Below are 21,445 nucleotides of genomic sequence, written 5' to 3'. Positions count from 1 at the left end.
AGTTCAACATCTCATCGCTTTAAAAATTGCCAGGACTCCTTAGTATTACCTGATGGCTCTAACTTTTGCTATTCTGCTAGTGAAAGCTACACTGGGAGCAGAATACCCTGAAAGTATCTGCTCTTGATTTAGCTTTTCTAAAAACAGAACTCAAAGTTCAAGGGTCTCAGCTGGGAAAGAAGCTGCCCATCAAGGCTTTCCCCACTGCCCAGTGGCCACTCCTTCAGCAGTGCCACCCAGGCTCCCAACATTGTTTTCTCCTGAAAAGGCCAAGGCCCTGCAGAATTTCTAATATCAAAGCCATTTCAAGAGCTGCCCAGCTGCCTGCCGAGGTTCTTGAAGGGACTGGGAGTTAAGGAGATGACTTTGAGATGCAACTCTAAACAGAAAGGAGACAATGTGAACTGTTATTACTAGATTAAGTATGAAGTTAAATGTTAGATAAAATGAAGTCTTCTGCCTGTTTTGGTACTGTTTTCTCTTTTCCTTCTACTATCAATTATTTTTGCTATGGATAAATGGCTATAAAAAAATAAAGAAAAAAATTGTAAATGAACTTTATTCTATTAAAGGCAATATGATTCACCCCTTTACTTTCCTAGGGAATGTTTTTGTATTCATCCTCTAAATGTTACACTGTGTTCAAAGATAGCTAGTTCCACAATATTCAAGATATATGTTAATTTCAAATAAAATTATGCTAGAATAAATCTAATAAGAAAATAGTCTAAATTAAGACTTGCCTTTCACTTACTAAAATGCAATGTCTTCTGAGTTATTGTACATCGCACATGAAAGAAATCCATTTATGCGTGAAATATAGTCATTCCTGCCTCTACTTAATGCTTTTAGAAAATAAATGTAATTTAATTATATTTCCTTTCTATCTTCTATAAACTTTTAAATGAGTAATGCAAATAAATACAAAAGTCATACCCTTTGTTTTTAATGCTTTACTATGTGACCACTGTTCGGACCCTCAATTTGATTTCTGTATCATTCCTTTCCTGTTTACTAGTTGTAACTGAGCCAATTACTATTTATTCCTGGCTATATCTATGTGATCTTAGACAGCTAAAGAGACAATTTTATATTCCTGGGTTTTACTTCAGTTAAAACTAAGAAAATATTTTTGAGTGTACAGACAAATTTTACTACAGGAAAACTTTTAGGTATAATTTTGGACACTGTATTTTGCTTAGAAGAATTTGATTATACCACACACCATTATCTTTTTGTTGAAGAAAGTCTCCTGTATGCCCAATCCACTCAGGCACCATCCACCCAGGCACGTAGCCAGGAACTGAGGTCATCTCTAACTCCTTTTTCCTTTGGAGAAAGAACACTTATTGACTCCATCTATCTTAGATCTCTCATTTGAACTGATGTCACTAGTTCCTTCTATAATCTGTCATGGTACCCTTTGTTTGTAACACTTGTTGCAGTTTTTAATTACATATTTATTAGGGTAAATTTATTCATAGTCTATTTCCATGGGGTTAGGGACTCTGTTTTATTGTATATACAGTGACTGGGAAAGGCCTGCCACATGATAGGCACTGAGTAAATCTATGTTGAGTTTTTAAAAATGGATGAATTATAGTCACTTAATAAATATTTCTTAATGATTGACGGTCTTCTGGCCTCCAATGTAATCTTTTTATGATTTCTCACCTCACTGCTATCTCTATAGTACACTGTGAGGGCCTGGAAGGTAGGAGCCACATCTTTTCTTCTGTGTATCCCCAAAACCTAGGACCATGGCTGACCCATTTTAGGGACTCACTCAATTTTTGTTGAATGAGTGAATGAATGTGCCTCTCAATAAGCAACAACCACGAAATTATTTTATGTTTTGATAAGCCTCCAAAACGCTCATACTATTTCTTTTATAGGTTTTTCATATCTTAGCACCACAGCACTGCACTACTAAGATACTAGAAATACGAAAAAACAAAACAACAAATCCAAAGAAAATGGAAATGGTCAAGCAGAACAGATTATTCTTCATATTCCCAGTGCAAGACTGTTCCCTACATGAATACAAGACTATTTCCTACATTTAATGCTTCACTCAGTCAAGTTTTATTATTTGTAATAAAAGTTCTTTATTCTAACTATGTAGGAGACATTCCCCACCCATAAATGCCTTTCACTCACAGTAAACATTTTTTCACATTAATCAATCTGAAATTCCTTTTCCTCACTTTCATCTGATCGTATCTAATTATGACTCTTTGTTCTAGGGAAGTAAATTATTTTTTGCTACTCTCTATGTCCCCTTACACCTTTTGAGTATCTGTAGAAAGTTGTATTCTCTCTGAGAAGTTTCCTAGTTGATCTGAGAATATTTATCTTCTTTCATATTTATTCATTAGTATTTCTCTTTTCTTGACTGTTTTGTTGGTCTGTCTGGAACACTCCAGTTACCTCCATCTTTCTTGTACTAAGATTCCTTAAGATAAATTCAGTTCTTTAAATTAAAACTTTACATGGCTATTAACTAGTAAGCAGTGTCTTACTCAAAACCCAATGCCATAAATTGTTTTTCTAATCTAGGTTCTTTAAAAATTATTTTAGGCTCTAATATATATGTCTGATTATTTCTGCCTTTGTTTATTCATTTTGTTTCCATTAAACTAGGTCACAGTGTGGAATCAAGTTCTCTGGATCTTTGTTGGTCTTTAGATGAAAGTCTTCGGGGTCCGACAAACCTGGGTTCAAATCCAAGCCCTACCTCTGACCAGCTGTGTGAACTTGGGCAAATTATATAATCAGTTTAAGCCTCAGTGTCCTCATTTGTAAAATACAAAAGACATCTCATAACTCATAAAGATTGCTAAATGAGATAACATATGTAAATTGCCCAGCACAGTGTCTGGACCACAGTAGCCACTCAACAAATGCTAGTTCTCTTCTTTATGCCCCATCTAATTTTGTCCAGACTTTCTGAGGATTTCTATATTTTATAATTATTTGCTTGATTATTTAATGCTTGTCCTCATCAAATGCAGAATGGCATATTATTTATTTATTAAGTGAATTACACATTCTGTTTTGGAGACATTTTAGAGAATGTCATGACCTACTTCTCTTCCCAAGGTTGACTGACTTTTATTATTCATCAATTCATAAAATTTCTCCTTTTTGGGGTGAAGTTTAATGTATGTTAAAGGTTAATATATGTTTAATATATGTTAATATATTAAACAATTATATAAATTAAAGTTAAAGTTTAATATATGTTAATATATGTAATAGTCATACTAGGATAGTCCTAGTATGACTATTACATTATGATATATGTATTTCTCTATGTTTTTCCACTTCTTAACCCTCTGGTTTTATATCCTAGATTTTTTTTAAAAGCTGAGATTAAAGTTTCCCAACTATTATTGCCAAGTCACTGGTTCTATTTGAAGTTTGCTTTTCAAAAACAGTTACTTCATATTGATTCTATGCTGGAATCATTCACAGTTGCTTTCAATATAAAACAAAGATGTCTGTGTTGTTTATATGACATAAAATGAACTCATGTGGCTTTGCTGAAACAATTTGAAAGAAAAAGCTCACTAAGCTACTACTGGAAGAAATGTCAATGACCCTTTGGAAAAATCCTTTTCTGAGATGAACTGGAACACAGGCACAAGAATGAAAAATGGAAGGTGCTTATAGGTTCCTACAAGTGTCATTGTGGTAAGGTATTCTGGATTTAATTAACTTAAAAATTTTACTTCTAAGACAATTTGAAGGGAAATAATAACCATCCTAGAGGTAGAATTAAATAATTGTTACATAGAGGTACAAGCAAACAAAGAAACGCAAAGATTCTTCTTGGGAGCATCATGAGAAGGTGAGATCTGAGTAGACTGTGAGGATGGCAAGATACCTGCAGCAAGATAGTCACCCACTCGAGGCACTTGTATCTCCATCAGTTGAGCAGTTCTCACCTAACCCAGAAAGAAGAAAAGAAAAAGGAAAAAAAGCAAGAAGAAAAAAAAGATTTTGGTAGGTGATAGAACTCTTTTTACAAAGAGAGCTGGCTAGTTAGGGTAACGGTAACCAAGTAACCAGACAGTATCTTGGTGAACACTTGATTTGAGTTTTAGAGCAGAGAGACCAAGTTTATCTTTATTCACTCCGTGCTAAAAGGCAATTGACTGCATTTATTTCGGCCCACCAGGGAGGAAGGAAGGGCACATCAGTTTTTCAAGAGGTTGTTTACTTTGACAGGGAATGAATTCTGCTTTCCTTTCCATTTGCTGATTTTTCTTTAAATATGGAGACTATGCAATAGTTAAAAATATGTCTTGAAATAAAAGTCAATAAATTTATTGTAAAGGAACTAACTGGCTATCTGTTTTCTAAAAAGAGAGCTAATTCTGTTCTACAAAGCATTTTTCTCAAAAATCTGTTTCAAACCATGTGTTCTATTAAAATAAGGGATATTTTCTGTAGAAAATTTCATGTCATGGAAAAGCTGTTAATATTCCATATCCAATCAATATCCTATCCTTTAACATTTGATATATCTTTTGGTGTAAAAAGGAGGGGGCAAGGGAAAAGGGACTTCATGAAGAACTGGACTCAATGATCATTTAAATCCAACACAATAACATACCTATAGCAGTTTAATGCTGTGGTCTGAAATATGTAAATATGGAAGTAAACGTAAATTGTCAATGTCGTGGTAAGCTAATTTTATTATTAATTCCAGTTGCATTACAATAATTCACTTTAAAGTGTGAGATATTTATGGTAAATAAATCTATATACTATGAATAAGAGGGAGTTCTCTGAATGGAATTGCTAGGTATTTATTTTGAAATTGTTACAGGAAAAACAGACATCGGATTCTCTTAGAAATTTTTTTGGAGAAAAGCAGAGGTTCTAAGTTAGACATTCTTAAGTCAGAGAAGATAATTGACATGAACGCTTAGTAGCATTCTTATCTATCATTATGTCAGGAAAACACGTCTAGCCAGAGTTTTAGTAATCCTTTAGGATTTTCTGTCAGAGATATGGCTAATTCAGTGAGTAGATTAAGTTATAGATGATTATTAGCTCAAAATCTTTCTTCTGAGGATGACAGTGAACAGAGGTCATATAGAAACAGGAATGGTATATGTAGTGGTTCTCAAATGCTGGCCAGTAGGCCAAAAGGCTGAATCAGAATCACCAATGATGCTCTAAAAAAATACAGATTTCTGTCCCCATCCCAGTTGAAGATTCCAATTCAGAAGATCTGGGGCAGGGCTCTGAGATTTCATATTTTCAGTAAGTGCTCCCAAGTGATTCTGATCCACATACAGGTTTGGGAACCAGTGATTAGAGAGCAGAAGTACTTGAGATCAGAGAAGAGGGCAGTGAAGTTGGAGGCCTGACTTTATTCAAAAGAGAGAAACCATTCCACTTTTGGTTTATAGTCTGAGTCTATCTGACTTCCTGATAACAATGATCTAGTAGCTTGAAATTGGCCGTGGTGGGAATATTTAAACCACAGAAATTGGCCAATGCTACAAATCAGGGTTTTTTTCCTCCCTAGAAAACCAGCACACCACTGTCTATTAGAGTTATCCTCACATTTTTAATATGCCTGCCATAGAAAAATCTACGTAGGTTATAGTATACCAAAGGCACACAAATGACTTTAGAGATTTTATATGAGTTACGGTAAAAGAGACTTCTCTTTTAGAACAGAGAGATAGTATTCCTCAAAGTACTTCAGTACCCAGCGATAACTATATTTTCCATTTTACTTCTGCACCTTAGCAACCAGCCAGTTTGAGCCTCCATTTCTGCTTCAGCCCTAGATTCAGCTGGAGAGACTCATATTATCCCTGTGTTTAAAGACCTTAAATGCACTGTCCTTTTAAAAATTTTTTTCTGAGTTGTAGAAATAAATTCAGTTCAATGATCTCCACTAGACTTAAAAAAACAAACAAATCTCTGGAATCCTCAGAAGTGATTTCTTGGCTATGGAAATGTGTAGTTGATTGTTTGGGTGCCACAGTAGACTCTGGTTGTGGTTGAAATAAAGAGGAAGTGAGAACAGAGATAATTTAATTGCTTACAGGAATAAATTTACCGGCCAGTAGATTTGGTTCAGGGCCCTGTTTATTCAGGTTTGATGAATTTATGACCATCAACTAAAAGTGTAGATATAAGTATCATAGCATTTAGCATAGTGTTTATCAGGGGAGTGGGAGGAAAAAAATAGCCTGGAACATCAATGGGGCCAATAAGTCCTTGGCTTATTTGGCAGGGAGCTAGCTACCTAACTGTAAACAGAATCCCAAGATTAATGTCACCAATATTTGTTGAGTGAATTCATGTGCCCAGCTAACTATTCTATTAAATGTATAGCAGATTTTGTAAAGAAGAGTAACATCAATTCATTTCGTTTTCTAGATCAACTCATTAAAGGCAAAAAAGGCAATCATTGATCAGAAAGTAGGACAAACTTTGTGTTTTAGCACTTTTAAAGGGAAAAATAAAAACAGCTACCAAAGAAGTATGGAAGGCACCTCTTCAAGGAAATCTCCCCTTAATTGCCTTCACTCCACCCCCATACTCTCCCTAGGGCTGTCGGCATATTTCTTTCATTATTCTTTCCTCATGTAGTGGGGATAATAATAGTACCTACATCAAAGTGCTTTTGTGATGGTTAAATGAATTAATACATATTAATGTATTTGAACAGTGAATGGAAAATAATAGGCACTCAATAAATGTCAGCTGTTACTATTATATCATCACCAGCACCAGAGTGTATTGAAATGATCTGTTATTGTAAATTTCTCCCCATCCAGAATGTAAGATCTTTTGGGAAAGACTTTTTCATCTTTACAGACCTAGTGCTTACCACAGTGCCTGGCACAGAGGAGACACTCAATAAATGTTCCCTGAGATAAATTGAGGTATAATTTATATACTTCTAGTAAGTTTTGTCTGGGCTCCGGCTTCAGGTTTTCAATGATTCCAACTCCTGAGAAAATATAAACTAGGAAATAAGGGAGAGAAGGGCTTTCCTATATCATTGCTGGCAGTCCAATAGACTGTAGATTGCCCAGGCTTAATTACTATTATGTTTGTGATTATTTCACTGATAGAAATATAGAGTTTATTATTCCTTGATATACAGTTGTAGGCACTAGTACTTGAAGTCAGGAACAAATAATACAGACGGAATCTTCTAGGATGTGTCTTCCCAAGTGAAGTATAGATATGGCTACTATACAATAGCAACATTTTCCACTGTGTTCCATACAACACTGGTCCCACAGATGCTCTATAAGAAAAGCATTCTCTGGTTAAATTTGAGAGACACACCTTAAAGCTCTATAAGAGGTTTATAATGAACATTGGCATATTAAAGGCTCTGAGAAATCCTGAAGTAAAGAAACCTTTGATTAATTCACCATTTCCTAAATTTGAAGGCCATAGACAAACTTCCCCTTAAATAATTCTTCTGAACATCTCATGGAATTAGTGTTCCATGGATCAAATTTTGGAAAATGCTGTCCTATAGAAACGTTTAACCAGGTTTCCATTTTTTTCTTAGCAAATCTCTATGTAGTCCATTTAAAAAATTCTAAGTCTATATGCACACAAATGGAGATGCAAACCTTGGTTAATTTGAATGCTCAGGGAAGAGTAGGATGTTCTGGCTAACTATTTTTTAAAAATTAACTATAGAGGAAGTGCTTGTTGAAAAGCATTCTGCAGCATTCTCAAACTTTAACATGATATAATCACCTGGGAATTTTGTTAAACTGCATATTTGATTCAGTAGGTCTGAGGTGGAATCAGAGGTTCTGCATTTTCTAATCAGCAACTGGATGATGCCAATGGGGCTGGTCTGTGGCCCACACACTGAGTAGCAGGTTACTTTTCTGCCTTGGTAAGCATAGTAGAATAAATATAATAAAATTGATATTTTGAATAACATTGTACATGTTGTTGATAGAATCACATACCGAAATAGTTTAAATTTTTTTTTTTAAAGATTTTATTTATTTATTTTTCCCCCCCAAAGGCCCAGTAGATAGTTGTATGTCATAGCTGCACATCCTTCCAGTTGCTGTATGTGGGACACAGCCTCAGCATGGCCGGAGAAGCGGTGTGTCGGTGTGCGCCCGGGATCCGAACCCGGGCCGCCAGCAGCGGAGCGCGCGCACTTAACCGCTAAGCCACGGGGCCGGCCCTTAAATTTTTTAAAATATCAACTTGTTTTCTTTATACCACCTTCCTCATAAAAATAAAGTGGGAACTCATGGGAAGAAAAGTTGTAGCTATAGCAATATCTCTATTAGGACCTAGCATGAAATCTGGTACACTATATGTACTTAATAAATGTTAAGTACATTAACTTATTTGTCATAAATTTTATTGTCAGAGTAAATAACTCTAGAGGTGACATAGGGACACATCTGCTAAGGATGGAGTTAATGATATGAAAATATTACTAAATAATAATGAAAATGTTGCCAAACATATTACTAATCAAACAATATATTATGGAGAGTATTTAGGTAGAGAGAAGAATTGGATGTGCTGATAAGTGTTGGGATCTACCCTTTGCTCAGAAAAGGGGAGAGAAGAACCAGAGTAATATTCTGGAAGAAGATGCCAGTAAGGAAATCCATGCTAGGGAAGTTGATACAGGTGTCTCTGCCCCAAACATATGCTGGAGTAGTCATAAAGTGAATGGAGATATGCCTTCCTTGGTCATCTACCCAGTGGATCAAGGGGCTGTCTGGGGAAAGAAAGAAGGAAATACAGATCTTCCCTACTAATCCATCCATCTCCTACAAATTAAGCTAAAAGGAATAAATTGGTATCAGTTATTTTCATAATTCCCCTACTTGGTGCATTAAGTACCATGTAAATATTTGTTAACTAGGACTGATTATGACTTTGTAGTTTCTAGCTTCAAGTCTTTCAGTAGCCCAGATGCAGGTGAATCCCGTGACAACTTAAAGGGTTGAGGAACTAATCCAGACAAATACGTTACAATTACTTTATAATGTTTCAGGTTTTTTGGGAATGTCTTAATGTTGTGTTGCTGGAGTTTTCACTGAAATGGCTCTGAGGCCTTTGCTCTTCTGATACTTGGATATTGCCTATAAATATCAACTTGGTAGGGCCCAGGCAATTATACTAAATGATACTTATCGACTAATTATCAACTAATTGTAGGTAATTCAATCCACTCCATCTCATTGACCAAGATGTCCAAGATGAGGGCACCTCCAGCCAATCACCCATCCTCTCTACTGCTCTCATCCCATACTCCTTTATTGTCCTCCTCCTCTTTCTTGCCTCTATGACCATTCTGAAATTTTTTCAGTTCTCAGAATATGCTATATTTTTCCTTCCTTCTGTTCCTTTTTGGCATTAGTTGATCTCTCTGCTGGGAATACCTCTACCCATGTTATGTTGATTCCTATTAATCTTCAGGTCTCAGATCTTAAGTCAAAACTCAGAACACTCAAATCTTGTTAACTGCCCCTCCTATGTGCTCCCCTCCACACTCTCTAACACAATACTGACCATACCTGTGTGATCTAATACACACACATACCACTAGTTGCCACTCTCTCTCTCTATATACACACACACACAATCACATATACATTTATACACACACACATAAGCTCTGTGAAAAGACAGTGTCTCTCTTGCTCACAGTTATAATTCCCAGGAAATAGCACACTTAGCACACAGTAGTGTTCAATAAGAATTTGTTGAATGTTGTCTCCTCAGGCAAGGGAAACAAAATAAAAATTAAACAAATGGGACAACATCAAACTAAAAAGCTTCTGCATGGCAAAGGAAATCATCGACAAAATGAAAAGACAACCTATCAACTGGGAGAAGATATTTGCAAATCAAATATCCAAAAAGGGGATAAAATCCAAAATATATAAAGAACTCATACAACTCAACAACAAAAAAGTAAACGACCCACTCAAAAAATGGGCAGAGGATAGGAACAGATATTTTTCCAAGGAAGACATACAGATGGCCAACAGGCACATGAATAGGAGTTCAACATCACTAATTATTAGGGAAATCCAAATCAAAACTACAATGAGATATCACCACATGCCTGTCAGCATGTCTATTATTAAAAAGAAAAGGGTCTGGCCCTGTGGCATAGTGGTTAAGTTTGGCGCACTCTGCTTTGGCAGCCCAGGTTCACAGGTTCGGATCACAGGCACCAATCTACACTACTCATCAGCTATGCTGTGGTGGTGACCCACATACAAAACAGAGGAAGACTGGCACAGATTTTAGCTCAGGGCTAATCTTTCTCAAGCAAAAAAAAAAAAAAAAAAAAGACAAGAAATAACAAGTGTTAGACAGCATGTAGAGAAAAAGGAACCCTCACACACTGTGGGTAGGAATGCAAACTGGTGCAGCCACTATGGAAAACAGTATGAAGATTCCTCAAAAAATTAAAAATAGAAATACCATATAATCCAGCTATTCCACTTCTGGGTATTTATTCAATGAACATGAAAACACTAATTTGAAAAAAATATATGCACCCCTAGGTTCATTGCAGCATTATTCACAATAGCCAAGACTTGGAAGCAACCTAAGTGCCCATTAATTGATGAACGGATAAAGATGTGGTATATAGATACAACATATCTATGGCTGAATACTACTCAGCCATAAAAAAGATGAAATCTTGCCATTTGTGACAACATGGATGGACCTTGAGGGTATTATGCTAAGTGAAAGAAATAAGATGGAGAAAGATAATTACTGTATGACTTCACTCATATGTGGAAGATAAACAAACACATAGATATAGAAAACAGATTGGTAGTTACCAGCGGGGAAGGGGGTGGGGGGAGGGTGAAAGGGGTACAGGGGCACATGTGGACAGTGATGGATGGCAGCTAGACTTTTCATGGTGAACATGATACAGTCTATACAGAAGTCAAAATATAATGATGTACACCTGAAATTGATATAATGTTATAAACCAATATGACCTCAATAAAAAAATTTTTTTAATGTAAAAAAAAAAGAATTTGTTGAATGAAAGAATAAGCTTTAAAAATGTCCTAATTTTGTTAAAGTCTATTGACTGTGGAAGAACTTTCAAACATTTTTATGGGCTAAAAAATAATAAAAAGTTATGCATCTTATTAGTTTTAGCTACATTCTCACATTTTGCTTATGTTTTTATAGAACTGGTAGTTGGGGGACCAAAACCTATAAAACCTCTTCTGCACAAGTCTCTAAAAGAGCTGTGTAAGTAGTAATCGCTAACAAGCAGTCACTTTTTAATCTCCTCTTTCATGGTCTTTGTATAAAACTCTAAAAACATGAGCTTTCTGAGATTTAAAAAGCTAGCACTGGCAACCTTTTTACATCTTGTAAGAATATGAGCCATAGTTTGAACACAGAACTGTAAAAAAAAATAATAAAACCAAAATTTAAAAAAGGTATTTATGATGGCTCCATGTCTGCCAATAAATTTTTTATTTTTCTCTTTTTATTGGTAAGACTTAGGCATAAAAGTTTTATCTCTGTTACAATCCTTTATACATTTACTCATCTCATGATTTTACAAACTGAACAACTTAAAATTTAATTGGTAAAGTAAAATACAGTGAATAATACACAATGCCTTCAAATTAATCTGAACTGTACACTGGTAAAATATATTGGAAACATGAACATTTCCTAATTAAATCACTGCAATGGCTCCTGGTGCCCTAGAGAATAAATACCAAAATTTTCAGGCTACCGTACAAGGCCCTCTAAAATCTAGACCCAATCAATCTTTCAAAGTTTTCTTTCAGAATTCTTCTTGGTCTTCCATTCATTACGCTAATAAAAATGACTAGCTATTTGCTATACCAGCACATAGTAGATGCTCAAATGTTAGTTAAATGTTAGAAACTGGGTTTGCTCTAACCAATGTAAAATTTGGGCGGCCTTCATTTAGACCAGTGTTTCTCAGACTTTAGCTTGCCTCAGAATCACCTGGAGGTCTTGTTAAAACTCAGATTTCTGGGTCCCACCTACATAATTTCTGATTCAGTGGTTTGGGTGGGGGTCTGAGAATTTGCATTTCTGATGTGTTTCCCAGGTGATGCTGATGCTGCTGGTCCAGGGACCACACTTTGAGAACCACTGGTTTGCTTGTTAACTTCAACTAAAGTTAAATGCTAAAAGTACAATATGAATTGAGCTGCCTTTGTATAACACAAGAATGATCTTTTGAAAACTAAGTCAGACCCAGCCACTCCTCTGCTCAAAAACCTGTACTAGCTCATCATTTCACTCCAAGTAAAAGCTGACGTGCTTGCAGTGGCCTACAGGTTCATATTATTTGCCTCACCTCTCTAGTCGCAACTCCTGCTACCCACCAATTTCCATTCCAATGCAGCCACACAGACCTCCTTGTTTTTCCTTTGACACATTAGGCACCTTCCTGTCTTAGGGCACTTGCTCTAGGTATTCCATCTCCCTAGAATGCTCTTCTTTCAGTAAATATTTGGCCAACTTCCTTACTGTCTTCAAATCTTTGCTCAAATCTCACCTTCCCAGTGATGAGGCCTACCTTCATCATCCTATTCAATACTGCATCTTGTCACCCCAAATCCCTGGCACCTTGGATCCCTCTGAACTTGTTTTATTTTTTCTTCTTTGGTGATTATAGCACTTATCACCTTCTAAAATACTACATGCTTCACTGATTAATTTATTTATTGTCTGTCTTCTCTGCTAGAATATAAGTTCCTTGAGGGCAGGGATTTTTGTTTTGTTCCCTAATGCATCTTAAGCCTTTGGCACATAATAGTCACTCAATATATATCCATGAATGAGTGAAGGAAAGAGAAAATGAATACATTAGGTACATTGTACAACATACTGTTTCAAGTCAATTCTATATAATGCTATAAATAGTATCTTTTTGAAAATGTTACCTTTTATCCTATAAGATAGTTAACTTATCCAAGTTACTCAGTGACAAATTAATTTCATTTCCTGTCTTATCTGCTTGGTAGTTCATAAATTCTCATTTTTACACATATCTACTAGTGATCTGAGGATATGGAATATATACATACACATATCTATCTATTTAAATATATCCTGTACAAAATGGTGTTAGGACTGAATATGCTCCAGATCGAAGCAATTTTATAAGCAGACGCTTCAGTCAGCACATGGAGTTAAGGAGCCTGTATTTTAGTCCCTAAGTTACTGTGGATTTTAAAGAAGTGGTTATCTTTGACATAAGGTATTTTTAGTCAATAAAGAGTAGAAACTCTATGGTATTATTTCCCACCTTCTATTTTATAGGACAGCAACAGTTATTATAATACTAGTTTTCATTTCTTGAGGGCTTACCGTATGACAGGCAACATGCTGAGCACTTCACAAACTTTACCTTACATAGTTCTCATTACAGCCCCACGGGGAGAAAGAAATTGAAGTCTAAAGAGCTTCAATAGCTGGCATAGGGTCATACAGCCGTAAGGGGCAGGGAAAGCATCTACTCTAGATCTGTTTGAAACATATTAAAATGAAAGTCTGAGTACAAACAAGGAGCAGGAGTAAAATAGAATTCTCAGAGAAATACTATGACACAAATCCAAATTTTGGGCTCAATGTTGAAAGTGAGCTGTACCACACTCTAGCTTCCACAGTTTAGGAGAGAAAGCTTGTAAACAAGCAAGCCCACTCAAATTTCATTAGATATCTCCAGCCTGATGTTAAAAATACGTATTTCTCAAGAGCAATAGAATTTTTCATTTAAATTTAAAAAAAAAACCAAGATTTTAAATGATTGTTTCCCATTGTATTGCTCCCTTCCTGTCACTGTTTTTGAGCTAGAACATGGAGTCCTTGGTAGGGAAAGGAAGGGCATGATCATCAATCTCCATTAACAGTCTTGAGTGGATTCTGTCGTCTAATAATTTCTGAGTTGACAGACATGTAAATACTCATGTAGTTAGATGGGCTGTTCATCCACATTGGACATTGACTTAAGGTCTGCCTGTACTCTTTGTATTCACCTTTCAGATAATGTCTCATTAATTGAGCAGATCTTTTAAAATTCTACTCTTTTTTCAAATAAACCTCTTCTTGGAGTTAGGCCAACAAAAAAGCAGAACCCATTCTATAAGAGCTTAGTATTTTGGGAGAGTGGGAATTATTGTTATGTTCTAAACTTGTTTATGACACAGGGGTAACTTAGAGCAGTACCAATCAAAGTGCATTCACAATGAAACCAAAACCTGTGGATTTTCAGGTGTTCAAGTTCACTGTAGAGATGTAAGGCCAGAACGACCCAAGTGCAGGTAACCACTCCTTGTTTCACCAGTTTGAATCCATTTATTGTCTACATTCTACTCATATATTCAGTCTTAAGGTAATCTTAACTATATCTCCCTCTCCATCATTCTTTTTCCTCTTTCATTCATCATCTTGTTTTCCAAAATGTGGTGCTACAGGAAACAATTTTACTTCATGGGGAGTGAGAAAGGAGATTATTTTTATGAATATTATATGGTTTTCACCTAACAGGTTGAAAATTCTTGCCCCATATCAATGAAGAAATTAACTGATGTGAGTGAATGTACAGTCTGAGAATTCCACGACTTCCCTCCAGCGGGCCAGCAAGTGAAGGATGGAAGGATTCACCTCTTTTATATAGATCATCCTTTTTTCCAGTAACCACGAGTTCACTTACCCTTGCAAGCATCTGGAGCGGAGAAGGGTCTCCGGAGATCCCGGTAGAAGCCGGGCTTACATCGCTGGCAATGCTGACCCTCCGTGTTGTGCTGACAGTCATTGCAGACGCCACCACTACGATTCCCTGAGGCCTTCCACACATTAATGTCAAAGTGACAGGCATCAGCATGCCCATTGCACTTGCAGGCTGGCAAAAAGAAGCATGGGAGGAAAACCAATAATTAAAAATAAAACGACAGGTTCTCTAATATTCAGGCAGTTAAAAATAGGGTATGCTGATTGGTAATTTTTAAAAAATTTATTTCTAGCTCTTTGAATACTGCACATTTTCACAGCACAGGAATCAAAACAACATAAAGATGTATACATAGAGAACTCTGGTCTCCCATCCCCATTACCCTGTTTCTCTTGCCTTCAATAGGTTACTACTTTCTTTCTTTGTTTTTTTTTTTCAGTTTGTTATGTATTCTTCTAGTGTTTCTTTATAGATTTTTTTGAGATATAATTGACATATTCGATTTTTATTTAAAAAAATAAGCTTTAGGATATATTTGAAAGTCAACAAAGTGTAGATCTGTCTACTTCGGCAGAGATATTACGGTTACCTTAGCAACCGGGGTTGACGTTTATTTTGGAAAGCCTATTTGAATGGCCACCAGTTTTTTTCTCTCTTTAATGGTAACACTTCACCATTTCCATTCTTGCTACTTCCCAAGGGCCAATGTCATCATGGTGGGTCCCCTGACCTTGCTTAGAAAACCCTAGGTGTCAGGCATTATTGGAAAATGACAATTCATATTGCAAATACAGGAAACTTCTGGACAACGGTAGGTAACTTGGCAGGTAGTACTATTCCTCAGCTCTTGTTGTACTGGTAAGTACAAGGTAGTCTCCCATAGAAGCCTCAGTTTTCTTATGGAAGAGGCTTGCGGTGTTTCTTATGTAACAGTTCTCAAAGGCATTTCTGACATTATCAGCCAATAGTGCCAAGTGACAAGTCCCTGTGTTCTAAATGTATTCAGACATGCAGTTGGTTTCTGTGGAAAGGACCAGAATGGCACTCTAGGAATTTAGGAAAAATTCTTTAGATTCTCTTCATGAGTGATTTAGAATAAGAATCCAGACTTTTCGTGGAGGTCAACTGTATTTGAAAATGTTTGTGCTATTGTTTTTCATTGTTTCCTTGATGTGTTATGATATTTTGACCAGATTCATAATCTTTAAAAAGCATAAGATAATTTAAGATTTATGCTTAGAGGAAATCCTTTACATTTCCTAGAAACTACAATAAATCAGTTATGATTCCAAATTATGTATGGGAAAAGACTTCTCACCATTTTACCCACAGTACTTGCCTTTAAACCCTTGTAAAATTGAAGTTTGTGAGTGTAAACATTGTTATGGGCGTGTGTATTTCTCTGAACATTTTGAATTACAAAGAAAAACATGGCTGATGCTCTCATATTTTTTACCCTTCTATCTAATCTCCAACCTTAACCCAAAGTTAGCCCTAGTAATGCAGTCTCATTCTTCACTAACTGGCTTAATTTCAAATCTAATTTGTCATTTCAAGTATAAGTGAAAAGAAATGCATTATGGTATTACAGAAAAAAAGCATTTAATTTGGAGTCTGAAGTCTTGGGATCAAGTCTGGACTCTATCAGTTACTAACTTTGGCAAGCTACTTAATCTTACTGAGCCTCAGTTTCCTGATCTCTAAAATGGGATTAACACCACCTGCTTTATAGGGTTGTCTTGAGAGCTAAATTCAAGGTAGCTATTTTCATGATTATAATTCAATATCTTAATTACAAGGGTAATTGTACACCATAATCCTCAGTTGCTCTTGTGTCTAGCCATGTTTTTATTATGTCAAATTCTCAAGGAGGGTGCTTAGTCTCACAAAGCGTCCCAGCAAATGGGCAACACATTCTTGGCAAAACAGTCACATTGGCAACTTTGCAAGCAGTAATTTTTTCCAATGGTTGAAGTCATAGTGGGCAGTGATATGAGCTATGTTTTTGTAGGTTACAGCGCTGTCACCCACCACTTTATATTGTGTTTCTAGAGACAACAAGGAGTCCACAGATAAATTTACTTTACAAAGAAGGCTTTGAGTTTTGTGGGCTTGGTACTTACTTCTGCACTCTTTAGGAGCCCCTGTTTTGCCATCAGCTGCCTCCCAGGGGCGGTCATTGTATAATGGTGCACAATGTTGGCAGTGGGTGCCTGCTGTGTTGTGCTTACACATACACTTCCCATGGACCTACAAACAAAAATAAGAGCTATGAGCAAAAATGATGCTAGGCAAGAACATTTTATGTCTTATATCTTATGTCTCATATGCCTTAGCGATATGACATTCATTCACTTTTCTGAAGAAGTTAGCCATCAAGATGAGAGATCCTTTCTTTAGTTTGTCTTGTGATTAATTGAAAAAATTAAGTAATATATTTTCTTGGCTGTAGGATATGTGACCCTAATGAGCAATTCTGAGGTCCTGGCTATGGCTAGGTATTAACTTAAAATTTTAATGCCTTTAAATTGCTTAATTCTTTACACAATAATACATCTTCACTATAGAAAATTTAGAAATCTGTAATCCCACCACAAAGTGACGTTATCAACATTTGAATCATATATTTCCAGTACTTTAAAAGTACAATTATACTTAAAACTTCTTTTTTTCACATCTCAATATATTGAGAACATCTTTCCATTTCATTAAATACTCTTGTACAACACACATTTTAATGGTTCCCTTGTACAATGTACATTTTATTTGACCAATCACCTATTTTGGGTTATTTCAGCTTTTAAATATTTTTACATATTATATTTTAATTCTATAACGAGTATCCTTGTAGCTAACTATTTGTGTACATCTTTATTTTGAATGTATTTTCTAGAAGTAAAATTGAACAGTCAAAATACGCATATTTTTAAGGCTTTGAATACATTTTATCATAATGACTGGGCATTTTCTTTTAATCCCACAATTCAGAGTAGTTGAGGGTTTATTAAAATAGTATTTCTCGAGCCAGTCCTGATGGCCTAGTGGTTAAAGTTTGGCACTCTCCGCTTCAGTGGCCTGGGTTTGTTTCCTGATCACAGAACCACACCACTCATCTGTCCGTTGCCATGTGCTGGCGGCTCACATAGAAGAACTAGAATGACCTACAAGCATATAGGAATATGGAATATACATATAGGAATATACATATACATATAGGAATATACAAGCATGCACTGGGGTTTTGGGGAGGAAAAAAAAAAGAGGAAGATTGGCAACAGATGTTGGCTCAGGGTGAATCTTTCCCTACAAAAAAAAAAAAATAGTATTTCTCACAGAGAGAATATTTTAGTAGAATTTTCTGGAATCTGAGAGTTTTATGAGAATTTTAATATTTTTTGCATTATCTCACTGATAATTTCTAAAAATTAATATTTTGGGTCATCTGGAATACTTCCTAATAACTAAGTATTGCCATGAATTCCAGTACCAAGATGCATTTATTAAATGACACATGAGGTCATGATCTTACAAATGAAAGTTTTGCAAAGTAGCTCAGAATGAGGTTCCCAAATTTGGATCTATAAGGCCTTTTTTTTTTTTCCTCGAGAAACAAGGTTAAGGTAACTCGGCATAAAGGTAATATATTATATCAACCAGTCAACAATATTTAATAAATATCTACTAGAGAGAGTTACTGTGTTAGGCAATATTTGTTATACAAAGCATTACAAAATGTAATTGCTGTCTTTAAGAAAAGTATAATGTAGGTAAAGGAAAAGAATTACGTAGACAAAAATTACAGATAAACAAGACAATAAATACCTAAGAAACAAAATGATGTTGGAATTGAAAAGATACAGAAATCACTATAGGTTGGCAGCTGTGGAGGACTTCGTGAGAGGGATTGGGTTTTGAGCCAGTCCTTGAAGATGGACAGTATTTCTGACATGCAGAAGGGAAGAGACTTTCCAGCAAGAGGAAACAAAATGAATCAAGGTGTGGCACTAGGAGGCTAGGGAGAATCTGTGAACAAAGTTTATTTCAACACCTCTAAAATATTTTGACTGCAATGGTTAAGGAACTACGAAAAATGACATGTACTTAACAGGGTGGCCAGAATCAAAATGAGTCCCTAGTTTAACAAATCTGGAAATAGCCACACCAATACATTGATGTACTACTGCTTGACCTAATTTAACACTCAAGTAAGTTGTGTCATCTTACCCAGGAGCCCCTGTCTCTTTTCATTCTCTTGGTATATATGTCTTTGGTTCCACTTGTAGAGGCACTCTGGAAATAGCATATGCATTATCCAAGTGTGTTACATGACTACTGTGGACCTTATGCTCACATGATGTTCAAGTGCAGGAAATATACAGGGCTTGGAGGACTGCAGGCTACTTGTGAATGAGCCACATGAGACTTAAAAAGTTATAATCTGGAAAATTTCATAAATAACAATTTTGGTGGCCATCTTGCTAAATTTCATTTCTGTGTATAAGGTTTTTGTGCTTAATGAAAATTAATTATAGATGTTTTTTAGTTCCCAGGGATTAGTGAGGATATAGATGTTTTTAAGAGAGTAGAATTGGCTCCTTTGAGTATGATGATGTTGCAAAAATTTTTGTTAATTTTCTTTATAGACACTCAACTAATATTATAGATTCAATTGATTGGTTTGGTCTTGAAATGTCCAAATGAGAGTTGAATTATAGTTACCTATTTTCTTGGGCTTTGCTTTGTGACTATTTCTGCTAGGAGCTGTTTATAGGTAAAGCCTCATGGAGTTCTAAGAGTTTACTACACATCTCTATTCACACATTCAGGCAAGCTCTAAAGACAAATTTGCACTTAAATTTGGATATCTGCAGGAATTCAATTTCTACTGCTCTATAAGAGTGAGATCTCTTCATTCTAGCTCCTGGATATCTGAATTTTCATATATTCTGGTAGAAAAGCTCCAGTCCTACTGCTTTTATTAAATCTTTTAAATTCAACATTCCTTATCGTCATGAAAAAATAGAAACTCTTTATCAAATAACTTCTGCATGGTAAGAGTCTTTAAAGGATCTCAGTAAAAGCTGGATGAGTTTTTGTTTACTTGTAGTACTAGATGCTGATTTCAAACAAAATGAAGTCTTTACAAAAATTGACTGAATAAGAAAAATCTTCCAAAGTTGAAGAGTTTAGTGAAGTGAAGGCAAACTTACGTAGCTGACAGAAGTTGGTAGCATTGTGAAGATTAGTGGGAAAAGCAGTTTTGTAATTGTCTAAATTCTACAACATTTTTTAAAAAAGTACAAAACACTAGAATACAAATAATTTGATAAAATTAGAGTCAGAATTCCTGGAATAAACCACCCCTAATCCATCATTGCTGTTAAGGGGATTATATGGAATACTATCTGAGAAGGACATTTGAGAAAATGTTAAGAAGTCTAAAGTAAACATGGTAGAGACCAAGATCAACGAATGCTATCTGTATAAAACTTCTAAGTGCAGTCCCTGGGGTTGTGTCTTGAAGAGTGCATAGGATTTTCCTTAGGGAGCAAAGACAACAAGATAAGAACCCCAAAGGAACATTCTGGGAATAGTCAATAAATAAACCAGATGGCTTGTGTTGGAGAGGTAGCTTCTATCCAGATCATGGAACACTTTAAACAGCAGCATAAGGGTGCTGGAATTTATCCTTTAGGTATTGAAGATCCAATGAAGATTTTTGAGCAAGGAAATGATTGAAAAGGTATATTAAATACACTTTCTTTTCCTCTCTTTTAAAAAATTTCTTGCTACCTCACTCCTACCTTGTCTGTTATGTTCTTTCTTCCTCTCCCCCTTTACTCTTTCTTTTCTATGTTTTTTTTTTACCCCAGCTTATGCTTTCCAATAGCCAGTGGCATCCATATGTAATTTCTGATAATATTCAGAATTTTAAAAGGTTGTTAATTCTTATTTTACTGCTTTTTACATCCTTTCTACTTCTTAACAACCATTTATTGAGTACTATATAAAGATAGCTACTGTGAAGTATTGTTAGTTTTCTTTAGAGGAACTAAACTCTCATTATAGGTCAATTTATCAGGTTTGGTCTTGGAATGCCCAAGGCCTATAAGTAATTTCACCCAACTCATAGTGTAGCCCTGGCCCACAAATTCCAGGCCTCAGGAGGCCACAGACATTTAGGGAAACCTCATCAAACATTCACATGTATCACAAGATAATGTGGACAGGTCAATTCCTTCTGGAGTAAGGATTTCAGAGCATTTCCTTGTTCCCACACGCTGAGAATTGGGATGAACCTCCCAGGGTCTGAAAGATGCCAGCCCAGCAAATTTTTCTGCACACAGAAAAATTCAAGGAGCTGTCATTTTGAGAATTACCAAAAAATAGCTGTAAATCATTACCTAGACCATTTGAAACAAGAAATCCTTCCTCAGCGATACAACTGTTACTGTTCAAGCTTGAAAGATCACCCACTATTTGATGCTTGTGAAAAATGTGCAAGTAAAACTAGGTCTTCATTGAAAAAATTTAAAAAAATAGAAAAAGGAAACTTTAGTAACAAGTTAAATGTAGCTCTTGTTTAGTACACAAGCATGAACTAGACAAAGAGCAGGAAAATGGAATTATGTATTTAAGGCTTAGTTGAAGAAGAGTGATGTCTGGCTGTCTAACTGGAAAATGAGAAATCTACTT

The 21,445-nt window shown here is 35.7% G+C and overlaps 1 protein-coding gene across 1 annotated transcript in view; it reads right to left on the bottom strand.

Moving 5' to 3' along the window:
- Positions 1 to 21,445, bottom strand: part of NTN4 (netrin 4) — a 107,752-nt gene that overhangs the window by 26,926 nt on the left and 59,381 nt on the right. Inside the window, exons 4-5 of the mRNA XM_058568637.1 lie at positions 16,873 to 16,999; positions 14,732 to 14,920 (exon numbers count right to left, since the gene is read on the bottom strand). Coding sequence (XP_058424620.1) covers positions 14,732 to 14,920; positions 16,873 to 16,999 — 316 coding nt within the window. The remainder of the gene's footprint in view (positions 1 to 14,731; positions 14,921 to 16,872; positions 17,000 to 21,445) is intronic.

The sequence above is a fragment of the Diceros bicornis genome, chromosome 25 (assembly GCF_020826845.1).
Source record: "Diceros bicornis minor isolate mBicDic1 chromosome 25, mDicBic1.mat.cur, whole genome shotgun sequence".
NCBI lineage: Eukaryota > Metazoa > Chordata > Mammalia > Perissodactyla > Rhinocerotidae > Diceros > Diceros bicornis.
This window is presented reverse-complemented; position numbering and strand designations above follow the sequence as displayed.